The sequence below is a fragment of the Stegostoma tigrinum genome, chromosome 14 (assembly GCF_030684315.1).
Source record: "Stegostoma tigrinum isolate sSteTig4 chromosome 14, sSteTig4.hap1, whole genome shotgun sequence".
NCBI lineage: Eukaryota > Metazoa > Chordata > Chondrichthyes > Orectolobiformes > Stegostomatidae > Stegostoma > Stegostoma tigrinum.
In genome coordinates, this window is record NC_081367.1 from 35302412 (window position 1) to 35315366 (window position 12955).

At 40.4% G+C, this 12955-nt stretch overlaps 1 protein-coding gene across 3 annotated transcripts in view; it reads left to right on the forward strand.

Moving 5' to 3' along the window:
• LOC125457683 (inactive N-acetylated-alpha-linked acidic dipeptidase-like protein 2) overlaps positions 1 to 12955 on the forward strand; it is an 823004-nt gene that overhangs the window by 329281 nt on the left and 480768 nt on the right. For 2 of the 3 annotated variants that reach the window (XM_048542236.2, XM_048542239.2), the window contains one exon: positions 7111 to 7645. In XM_048542236.2, coding sequence (XP_048398193.2) covers positions 7119 to 7645 — 527 coding nt within the window. In that variant the 5' untranslated portion in view covers positions 7111 to 7118. Of the gene's footprint in view, positions 1 to 1757; positions 1924 to 2107; positions 2204 to 7110; positions 7646 to 12955 lie in introns of all 3 variants that reach the window. The other variant, XM_059651091.1, reaches the window with a different exon arrangement.

A 12955-nucleotide genomic window follows, 5' to 3' on the forward strand; every position in this document is an offset into this window, starting at 1 on the left:
AACCATTTCCACTCCCCCTCCCATTCTCTTGATGACATGTCCATCATGGGCCTCCTGCACTGCCACAATGATGCCACCCGAAGGTTGCAGGAACAGCAACTCATATTCCGCCTGGGAACCCTGCAGCCATATGGTATCAATGTGGACTTCACCAGTTTCAAAATCTCCCCTTCCCCTACTGCATCCCTAAACCAGCCCAGTGCATCCCCTCCCCCCACTGCACCACACAACCAGCCCAGCTCTTCCCCCCCACCCACTGCATCCCAAAACCAGTCCAACCTGTCTCTGCCTCCCTAACCGGTTCTTCCTCTCACCCATCCCTTCCTCCCACCCCAAGCCGCACCCCCAGCTACCTACTAACCTCATCCCACCTCCTTGACCTGTCCGTCTTCCCTGGACTGACCTATCCCCTCCCTACCTCCCCACCTACACCCTCTCCACCTATCTTCTTTACTCTCCATCTTCGGTCCGCCTCCCCCTCTCTCCCTATTTATTCCAGTTCCCTCCCCCCATCCCCCTCTCTGATGAAGGGTCTAGGCCCGAAACGTCAGCTTTTGTGCTCCTGAGATGCTGCTTGGCCTGCTGTGTTCATCCAGCCTCACATTTTATTATCTGTTGAATAGCTAACTTCTAGGTGACCACACGACCCCATACCCTTCACTCAGTCTTACTCAGAGCATACTGAGCTGCAGATTTGCTCAGTAGGTCACCTGAGCAAATGACAGATGACACAAGATATCTGGTTTTCTGTGCCAATTCACCTGTGCTTGTGAGACTGTGAAATGTTCAGCACGTTGCTCCATACTGCATTCCTGATTAACTAATTAGATTCTTAACTCACATAGAATTATTTCCAGCAATGTGTTCTCAACCTTAATAACAAACGCTTTCCAGTCACGTTTGCTATGTATCCTTGAGGCAATTAACTGTTTCCTTGCAAGGACAAAACTAATTGCTCTTCTTTTGCTGAATGTTTCTGCTCTCCATTGCAGTGCATGACATTTGAAGCCCTGAGAATGGCAAAGTTTACAATATCACTGCAAACTCAATCCGTAAGGCTACAATGAAAAACATTTTAAGTGTGGTTCCTTTCAAGTCAGAAGTTAACCAGACTTATCTTTAAGTTCAATGTGTGATGACAAACAGTTCAAATGAAATTACTGATATCAATCCTCTGCCCTTAAAAAGCTGGAGTCAGATTCAAGTCGTTACGTCAATGGGTCATTAGCCCTGTGACCCAACACGCTGCAGATATGGTTTTCACTGCTAATTCACCTGTGTGGCTGTGTTTTACTCCCTCCCACTGGCTTCAAGTTTATTTTGCTCTATTTTCATCACTTTTCTTTCCTGCCTGCATTGCTTATGGCCTTCAGTTGAACTGTATTTCACTCAGTTGAAATTTACACTCCTGAAATTCTCTGCCATTTCTTCTAATGCTAAGTGCAATTTCAGTTTCCACTTCTTTTAATTTGGTTGTGTTTTTAGATTTGATTCTTTGTTTTGTTTTCTTCACTTTTAGAAATGGGTTCTAAAAGAACAGCTTTTCTTGGAGACTGAAAAAGCCTGGAAAGTAATTTTAATAAATTGCTTGCCTTTTATTGACTTCTGTTTCTGCAACCAATGTGCAACAACAAAGCAAGGTTTACCTTAATTACTGTTCCCTTCTCAAAACCATGAGACACATATGGGAACACTGCAAGTTTCCGTCCAAGCCATTTACCATCCTGACTTAAAAATATATTGTCATTCCTTAACAGTTGCTGAGTCAAAATCCTGGAGTTGCCTCCCTGAGATGGCATTTTGGGTCAACCTATAGCATGTGGACTGCAGCAGTTCAAGAAGGCAGCTCACCACTACCTTCTCAAGGGCAGCTACGGACAGGCAATATATCCTGGCCTAATCAGTGACACCCATGTCCCACAAGTGAGTAAAAATAGTTACTGGAGCATTGGCGAAAATTTGAGGCACAGTTTAATGTTAAAGTAGTTGCAAAGCAAAATGGCCATTAACACTGCCATAACCATTGAGATAACTATAACATTTAACATGTGTTCATTAATAAATTAATTTTAATTTCCAATTTGTGTTTTTCTGACTGCATGTGCAGAATGAATTCAGCTTGGGAAAAGCATATTGAAGACCTTCTGCCTCTCGGCTTGTTAGGAATTCTAAGAAGTGGTTTGGATGCTCTCTGCCAAAAAAAGTAAATACATACCCAATACCAAACATTATATGTTTAAATCATTCTAGCCACCTTTGCCAGCTAGGCCTGAATTTATTGCTCGTTCCATCTGCCTTGAGAAGGTGATGTTGAGCTGCCTTCTTGAACTGCTGCAGTCCATGGAGTGAAGGTACACCACAGGTTCTGGTCAATGGTAAAAACCTCCCCCCCCAACCCCTGCTGAATTTTATAGTTGGGGATTCAGTGATCATAATGTCTTGGAATATTGAGGGGTGTCGGTTACTTCTTTCTTGTTGCACACAATGATTGTCTGGCATTTGTGTGACATGAATGTTACTGGCTACTTGTCAGTTCAAACTTGGTTGTTGTTCAGGAGCAAATGCTGAATCTGGACTGAAAACAAAAAACGCTGCAGATCACAGTGGGTCAGACCGCATCCATGGAGAGAAACCTGGTTGTTGTTCAGGTCTTGCTCTGTATGGACGTGAACTGTATCAGTGCCTGAGGGTTTATGAATTATGCTAAATATTGTGCGTTATCTGTGAACATCCCCACTTCTTACCTTAGGATGGAGGAAAGGTCATTAAGGTAAGGGGTAAAGGACACTACCCTGAGAAACTTCTGCAGTGGTACCCTGAAGTTGTGATGATTGACCTCCAACAACAACAATCATTTTCCTTTGAGCTAGTTAAGGCCTCAACTGGTGGAGAGTTTTCTTTTTTCCCCATATTTCCATAGACCTCCAATTTTGGTCAAGCTCCTTGCTAAATCACTGGTCAAATGCTGCCTTGATGTCAAGAACATTTACCCTCACATCCCATCTTGAGTTTATCTCTTATCCATGTTTGAACCTAGGCTGTTGATGTTCTGTAATATTCTTATGACTCAGGAGCAACTAGTGATAAAGTCACAGAATTACTCCGCACTGGAAACAAATAGCACGATGTGGGTGGAATTTAAAATAAAAAGAAGAGTAAAGCATGTGAAGTAGACCAATTTGCAGTAGTTGCTAGAGCTTATTAAATAGTCTTTCTACAGAGATAACATAGAATTAGAGCTTGGTGTATCTCTGATGGTGCAGTAGTTAGTCTTCGGCTGTGTCTTCTGAGATGCGGAAAGTTCAGGGTAAACTCTGTGGAACATCCTGCCAGTAAAAAAAAATACATGGTGGCACCCAAATCAGTAGAATAACAATGAGTGAACAGGATGGAGTGATGCCACTGGCCATACTGCCAAGGATAAGGTGCATATATGTGTTCCCATGCGTATTAAGATCATTTTTGGAGAGTCTGCAGTCATTTCCTTAGTCTTGGTATGTAAATAACAATGTTATACAGAGCCCAAGCCTGAAGTCAGTTTATGTTTTGCATTGTCATCAACCATCTGTCCTAAACACAAACTCATGGATGTGGTCATAAACCCACAAACCAAGAGAGTAATGAAGACAGGAGCTACGTGGTCTTGGGCAAGCATAAACTGAGCATCAGTAATCAGGTTATTTTAGAGTAAGTACCACTTAATTGCACTGTAATCGATCCCTTATCTCACTTTACTGATGATCAAGAATGGACTGATCAGCCATAAATGGCCAAGGTGGATTTGTCCTGTTCATTTGTGGACAGCACTTAACTTGGGCAATTTTGCATTTTGCTTGGCAGATGCCAGTGTTGTAGCTGCAATGGGATAACTTGGCTACTACAGTGGCTAATTCTAGGACCAGCTTTCAGTCATATTGCAGAAATGTTATTGGGGCCAGTATTATTTGTAGTATGCATTGTCTCAGCTGTTTCTTGATATCATGAGGAGTTAATAGAATCAGTTGACAACTGATATTTGTGTTGTTGGGAACTTCAGGAAGAGGCCAAGATTGATCATCCCTCTAGGTCCTTCTGGCTGAAGACTGTTTCAAATGCATCAACCTCATCTTTTGCACTGGTGTGCTGGGATCTTCCATCATTGAGGAAAAGAATATTTGTTGAGCCTTCACCTCCAATTGTGTTGCTTAATTGCCCTCCACCACTTATGACTGGATGCAGCAGAACTGAGATCTGATCTATCAGTTGTGGGATCGCTTATCCTTGCCCAAGTTACGCAACAAAAACAGAAATTGCTGGAGACGCCCAGCAGCATCTGTAGAGAGAAAGCAATATTAATGTTTTGAGTCCAAAGCCCACTCAAATAGTTAACCCTACTTTCTCTCCACAGATGCTGCAAGACCCTCTGAGTTTCCGCAGCTCCTTCTGTTTTTGTTACAGATCTTCAGCATCCCATTTATTCATGGTTTTACCCTGTCTAAATCATGTTGTTTTTGCTACTTCACATGCAAGTAGTCCTGTGTTATTGCTTCACCAGGTTGGCACCCCATTGGTGACTGTGCTTGGTACTGGCCCTGGCATACCATCCTGCATCCTGCGTCGATGCCAAGACTTGGCGGTAATGATAGAGTAATGGGTACACTGTACCATACATTACACATTGTGGTTGAATACATATCTGCTATTGCTGATAGCCCACATGTCTAGTCTTGAGTTGGTAGATCTGTTGAAAATCTACCTAATTTAACACAATGATAGTGCCATAACAAGACAGAGGGAATTTCAACATGAGGATGGATTTTTTTCAGCAAGAACTATACAATGATTACTCTTAATGAGACTTTCACTAATAGATGCATCTACTACAGGTAGATTGGTGAGAATGAGGTCAAGCATGCTTCTCACTCACCACCTCCCACTGGTCAGTCCTTTAGGACTCAGCCAGGCCTGAAGATGTTAGTGAGTGTTCTTGGGGATGGAAATTGAAATTTTCAATGTATATTCTGTGCCATTGTCAGCCTCAGTGCATCCTCCAAGTGGTGTTTAACATAGAAAAGAACTACTTTATCAATTGAAGGGAGGTAGTAGGTGATAATCGGCAGGCGATTTACTTGCTATGTTTGACCTGATTCCGTGAGCCTACATGGGGTGCAGAATCGATGTTCAGGAATTCGATGGGTACACCTCTGAGAGAGATGTTACTTCTGCTTGGCCTGTCCAGTTAGTGGAACCAAACATACCCAAGGCTGATAATGGTGATACCAATAAAGTATGATTCCATGAGAATGACTTTGTGACACAATTAGATACAACTGAGTGCCAGGCTAGGCCATTTCAAATAGTTTTCAGAGTCAGCCATATTGTTGTGAATGATGCTTACAGTGGAGAAGTTGTCTTATGAGCAAAGGCTAAACAGATCAGGACTTTGTTCAGTGAAATTCAGAAGAATAAGATGCTGACCTAGCCAGTGACACCTTTGTGCTGTGAATGAATGCAAATAAAAAACTCACTGAAACATACAGGATCCTTGAGGTGTTTGACAGGTAAACGCTGAGAGGATGTTTCTCCTCATAGGAGAGGCTAGGACCAGAAGCCACAGTCTCGGAATAAAGGGGCACCAATTCAAGGCTTGAGATGAGAAGGAATTTAATCTCTCAAACTGTTGAGAGTCTTTGGAACTGTTTGTCCCAGAGAGCTATGTGGAGGAGTACTTGTGTATATTTAAGGCTGAGAAAGATACATTTTTGATCAATTAGGAAATCAAACGTTAAGGGGAAAGGGCATGAAAGTCAACAAAAGACATGATGGATCAGCTGTGATTCTACTGAGTGGCAGAGTAGTCTTGAGGGGCTGAATGTCCTGCTCCTGTTTCTTATGATAGAATGGTCTATGGATGTGGGGTTGCATGTAGGCTAAAACTGGTGAGAATGGCAGATCTTTTTCCCTAATGGGTATTAATGAACTAGATAGGTTTTTACAACAACACCAATAGTTTTATGGTCATCATTAAACTAACTTCTAATTGCACATTTACTAATTGAATCCAAATTTCATTATCTGCCATGGTGAGATTGCCTCACTCACTCAGAGCATTAGCCTGGATTTCTAGATTCTAGTCTATGGACAATATCACTATGCCACCATTTGTTCTTCAATTCTGATCACTTTTAAGGACTCAGTGTCTGAACTGTTTCTCAAGATTTATGGAGTGGATTTATAAATTTGCAGATTATTGCAGATTACACTCATTTTTCTGATGAAAGGCCACACCTGAAACTTCAACACTGTTTCTCTGTCCTCGAATGGTTCCAAACCTGTTGTGTATTTTCAGAGATTTTTGCTTGCCCCCTGATTTTTCCATTGGTTGAAATTTGTGTTCAGACATCCAAAATATTGAGCAATTATGTAACAAATATTTTTTGAGTTTCAGAATTATTTCAATCTAGATGTACAAATGACAATTTTTGTCTCCTTAATTCTGCAGTTAGATTACATTCTTGAACTCATTCCTTGCCACTTTATTTATATATATTTATATATAATATGGACCTTGTTGGTTTTCAATGTTAGAATATTGTCAAGAGTAATCTGTTATCGCCCAGATGTTCACTAAGAGCTATTAGCTTTGTTTGTGGCAGCATCACACAATTTGCATAATTACACAAGGCATTGTGTTTGTATTAGACTGTGGGAAGTGTCTATATTGAATATATTACATTGCAATAAAACATTTTGGTGGATACAAGTGTATGAGAGATAGTAGGACACTTGGCCCAAAAATCATCATCTTATTCCAAATCTGAAAGTAAACTTTCTTCTGAAGCTGACAGAAAGTTGTGAATATCTGCCTCAGGGGAATTAACTTGTTTATTCTAAAATGTTAATGGGTGAGAGAACGAACACCCTTTCACATGGAGTCAATTATTTTTACCACAGACACAGTGAGGATATCCATTTCAAATAACTGGCAAACTTAGTAATACAGGATTTAAATAACTTTACTGCATTGGCCAAGTGCTACACTACTGCATTTAAATTAATGTCTGGAACGTTGTTGCTGACTTTACTGAGGAAAAATATCTTATTGATTTTGCTTTCAATTTTTGAATGCAGGCTCAGAAATGGCCTATCAGAAAGTGGACCAGAGATTTCGAGTACACACTCAAGATGTGGATGCTGAAGAACTTCCAGTTCCTTCATTAGACTTAGAGTGGGACATGGAAAAGGAGTTAGAAGAAAGTGGATTTCATGGCTTCGAACCAGATCATTCGAGCCAGCATCATTTGGGTAACTCCGCTGGAAGCCCGGATCTTGACTTTGAATTTATGCAGCCTTCAGCATCACCTCGAGGAAGATTTGCACGTCTAGAAGAAGAGTCTGATTACGTGGCGCATCCAAGACAAGGATCAAAAAATCAGCAGGGCAGCTTTACTAACATAGTAAAACTCTTTGTCGCAGGGTTTATTATATTTATTTGTGGTTTTCTAATTGGTTACTATGGACGGAAAAGTAACTCAAAACATACCTTGCCAAATAATATAACAACACCAATGCCGTCTGCAACGTCAACTGCAGTATCTGATGATGGCACTGAGCTTCAGAATATTGTTCAGGCAATTGAAGGCGACAGCATCAGGAGGTTTTTCAGGTTAGTGCAATTTTAATACAAAATTTTTGGCATGACAAATTTGATACCAAAATAGAGAAACGAGAAATCCAAATTTGCCTTTTTTCACATAGTTTTCTAAGATTGGTGCAACTAGTTTCATGAATTGAGATTACATTTGAGGGTTTTTCAAAAGGGCATATAAATAACATGATGAATTCTGTTCGTAAATCAACTTTTCATTAAGTTATAGTGTTTGAATTTAATGTTAAAATATTGTACAATAACTTTAAAAGAATAACCAGTGACTTCATAATTTCTTTGTTACAAACATAGACCAACTATATGATTAGTTAGTGCCCTTGACTTAACAGGCTATGATTATTTTGATATTTTTAATAATATATAATGATTTATTTGATCTTGCAAAATGAATGACAGTGGTCATTTGAATGTATTTCCCAATGCCCAGTAGTTTTGGAACTTGGAATAATTGCAATCCGAGTAGCAAATTTAGAATAAATTATTTCAGAAGTAGTAGGAACTGCAGATGCTGGAGAATCTGAGATAACAAGGTGTAGAGCTGGATGAACACGGCAGGCGAAGCAGCATCAGAGGAGCAGGAAGGCTGACGTTTCGGGCCTAGATCCTTCTTCAGAAATGGGGAATGGGAAGGCGGTTCTGAACTAAATAGGGAGAGAGGGGGAGGCAGATAGAAGATGGATAGAGGAGAAGATAGGTGAAGAGGAGACAGACAGGTCAACGAGCCAGGGATGGAGCCAGTAAAGGTGAGTGTAGGTGAGGAGGTAGGGAGGAGATACGTCAGTCCAGGGAGGACAGACAGGTCAACGGGGCGGGATGAGGTTAGTAGGTAGGAGATGGGGGTGAGGCTTGAGGTGGGAGGAAGGACAAGTTAGGAAGGAGCTGGGCTGGTTTTGGGATGCGGTAGGGGGAGGGGAGATTTTGAAGCTTGTGAAGTCCACATTGATGCCATTGGGCTGCAGGGTTCCCCAGCGGAATGTGAGCTGCAGTTCCTGCAACCTGCGGGTAGCATTGTTGTGGCACTGCAGGAGGCCCAGGATGGACATGTCATCTGAGGAATGGGAGGGGGAGCTGAAATGGTTCGCGACTGGGCAGTGCAGTTGTTTAGTGCGAACCGAGCAAAGGTGTTCTGCAAAGTGGTCCCCGAGCCTCCCTGACCTGTTCTTCCTCTCACCTATCCCCTCCTCCCGCCTCAGGCCCCACCCCCATCTCCTACCTACTAACCTCATCCCACCCCCTTGACCTGCCCGTGCTCCCTGGACTGACCTATCTGCACCCTAACTCCCCACCTACACTCACCTTTACTGACTCCATCCCTGCCTCTTTGACCTGTCTGTCTCCTCTCCACCTATCTTCTTCTCTATCCATCTTCTATCCGCCTCACCCTCTCTCCCAAATTATTTCAGAACCCCCTTCCCCTCCCCCATTTCTGAAGAAGGGTCTAGAACTAGCTGAACACAGCAGGCCTTCCTGCTTCTCTGATGCTGCTTGGCCTGTTGTGTTTATCTAGGTCTACACCTTGTTATCTTATAATAAATCATGTTATTTTGCCACAGTGGTAATAAAAGAACAGAAATATACATGCAAAGTCAGGGTCAGGTGTAACTGGGCAATGAAGTTGAGCTGGTTGTCCTTCTCTTCAGAAATGGATATTGTAGCCAGGAGAGGTTCTTTCAGTATAAGTCTAACAAGTTGCTTGCAGTGCATTCTGTAGAGAGTAAGTGCGAGGCAGGGCAATATCATCGTTCAGTCATGGTGGAGGGAGTGGACATTAGGTATGTTCGGACTTTTGCCAATCAATCAAACTGCTCTCTCTTTGTTCATATTGAGCTTTTTGTGTATTGTTGCAGTGAAATTAATCACCAGATGTGCGGTGAAGATTCCAGCGCTCATTAATTTGACCACTTAGCTTTGTAAGTGGTGAAGTTAATGTCGGGTTAATGAAAAACCAGAATGGCAGCCTCATAATCTTGTTAGTATAGCTAGTTATTGCTGCCTTCACCCCACCCCAACCCCAGCTGTATTGACAAGGCTGGCGCTAGCTATGATCTGGAAGATGTTGTTGGAACTTTATTTGTCTCCAAGATGCTTTGTGATAGAGCAGCTTTGCTGGCATCATACTTAAAATGAAATGTTTAATGTAATTCAAATCTGTTGTGCTACAGTCTGAATGTATGCACAAAACCGTGCTCCCTATATTTTTAATGCTTAAGAGCTCAGATAGGAATGCCCAGATTCTCTCTTTGTTGCAAAAGACAACTTTATTGTGAGCTTGAGAGTCAGACCAGTCTTTGCACTGGAACAAAGTTGCACCACATTTCTTACACAGCCTGAGGAATTTTAAAAAAAGAACATTATAGCTTTAGAGTTGAAGTACTGTATTATATAGTCATTATGAAAACTTTGTGTTGATATGAAATGGTGCTTCAGTTAAGGGTTTGTTCCTATAATTCTCTATGTTGAAAAATATCAGGATAGAATTGTAGAATTTGATCACACAATAGGAGACAATCCAACAATAATTCTGAGCTGGCTTTCTGAAAGAATTATTGATTTCATCCCAATCCCTCTTTTGTGTTTCATTTCAAATTTGTAATCACTTTTTGATCTCTAGGGGTGATCTTAAATTTATCTCCTTTAACTACAGATTTACTGTCATATGGAGGTGCTGGTGTTGGACTGGGATGAACAAGGTCAGCAATTGCACGACACCAGGCCTTTAGTTCTCTCAGGGCAGTGACTTGAAAGGAATTTGAGGATTTACATATAGATATTGATCATCTAAAACCTTCTAACTAGTTAAAGATTTAACAACGTCTTGGATTTGTTTAATACATCTCATCAGTGGAGTGACATTTTGACCTTTTCCTTATAAATTCTCTGTCTGATACCACCTCATTAACACCTGAAGAAGGAACAAGGCTCTGAAAACTTGTGTTTTCAAGTAAATCTGTTGGACTGTAATTTGGTGTCTCGTGATTTCTGACAGATTTACTGTTGGAAGGAAATACCTTTCCTTTGTTTTCTTCATCAGAACTTCTCATTGTTGTGAACATTAGCTCTGAGAGCAACTTTAAAACTTATTTATTCTAACAATGAGTTTCATAACTGTACTCCCTCATCCACTGAATCAAACAAAGCTCTCTAACAGCCCAACCTGTCCTTGGTGTCATTCTAAAAGAATGGTATCCAAATCTGGATCCAAACCTCGCTGGGCATAAAATTTTAACTGCAGTTTATCCACTGATTTACATTCACCTTTTTACATGTATATTCTAGTCTGCTCTTTAGAAAATATAACATCCCACATATGTCCAAAGTTTCAAGTCTCTCTGTTCCTTTTAGAATATCAGCATTCAGTGTAGACATCTTCTCCCAGTTCATCTTCCCAAAACATATTCCTTACATTTCTGCACAGAAGTTTCATCTGGCATCTATTTGCCAGGAAACCTGTCTCGATTATCCAGAAATAGTTTCTAGTTTTTTTTGCCACGTTTAACCATATTCCATTCTTTTGCCTCTTTTGAAAATATTGGTATTGTATTTTGCATTCAAATTCTGTATGATTTTTTTCTGTTCTATTTGAGTTGTCACTGACGTGTAATGACCTCACTGTTTAGGTACCTCTGGTTTAAAACATGTTCGTTAGCCACCAGTCTCTTTATTCTGGCTGTTTATGAAGATCCTGCCCCTGTTGCCACACTTTATTAACATGTGAAATCACTTGATAATAAAGGTTTATTCCAGCAAAGCCTCTTCGAACTCCTCATACACAACTTCTGGCATTTCCTTTTTCAGTGCAGTCCATTATTTCTTCAAAGAATCCCATCAAATTTGTCAGACACAGCTTGTATTTCACTTGTACCTCTTGGTGGTCTTACAAGCGACCATTAATTTTGATTAAACCTTCACCACTGGAGTTTTAATGCACTATTGTTAGGCTGGTTGCTAAATCGTGAGGTGTTGTCAATTTTGATAAGCTTGGAAAGAAAATTTACCTGCTTATTAAAGCACAACATATTCATGCAATTGAAAAAAATTTTAGAGGCAATGAATTATTAACATATCCATGAGGTGGATTTGATGTTGTTTCCCATCAAGTGTAAACAATAAGCAGGTTGGTGGCCTATCTCTATAGTCAACAAAATATTTGTGTCTATCATATTGGATAGTAGTTGATACTCTTCCGAGTAAATCAAAGTTGACAACAAAGTAGAAATTCAAGGATTCAAATATTTAGTCAGATATTGAAACAACATGCTCCGAAACTATCTAGCAAACGCTTTGAATAATAGAAATTTCGGAGACCAGCTAATCAACTCGTTTAAGCGAGATGACCCGCTGGAAGCCTGGTGCATTTTTCATTTTGTAAAATTAATTCCAGTAAATTGCAGATACTGCTTTAATTAAGTCTAACATTCCTCCTGCTCAGCCTGTTTTTACTGTACTGTGAAATAAAATAACTCATCAATTTACATCAGGCATCATCTTGCCAAATGTTTCCTTGCACATGTGAAAGACTTGCATCCCTGATTCGTGTCAGGAAGGGACACTGTATAAATAGACCCCATGCTTTTGTATGAAAGCAATGTGTTTCAATTCACAACACATTAAGATATTTCTGAATGCAACCAATGCCACGGAAGCCAAGAGCATAAATATAGGAGAACCACATTTGTAGCAAATGTTTTGTACTTTTCTGACCACATTTGGAAACCCTTCAGAACTCTGGCCAAACTTCCATATTTATTGTTGTTTGAAAAATTTGCAAATGTGGATTTGAGTTGAGAATGAGGTTGGTCTCCAGCTGTGACCACAAACCACCTCATGAATATTTTAACACTCAGCTGAGCCTTGCTGTTACATAAAGAGCACTATGTCAGTATTTTGTCGGCAAAACCCTTGATATATTGGATTTTAAAACATAATATGTGTAATCTTTTACATTTCACAATGATAAGGTCAAATATTTTTGCTACCTGTGGAAAAGGGATACTTATTATTGTTAAAAACTACAAATTAGAGCAAGAGAAATTTATAATTTAGTGACCATGCACAATTCCTTGTTGATTTTGGAATTCTACTAAGATTTTCTTTCATTCTTTCTTCTACAAACTGCAAGTAACCGGTTTCAACAGTCCAGCAGTAAGTTGGAGATAAAAATTCTGTGTTGAGTTGGGAATAGTTTTCACTGTCTCTTTTCCTGTGCAAACCTGAGCTTATACTGAGAAATCCTGGAGTAGGTCTTTGTACTGCTCCAACGATGGAATCGTGTCAGTCTCACAGATAGCAGCTTATGCAACGGGTGTA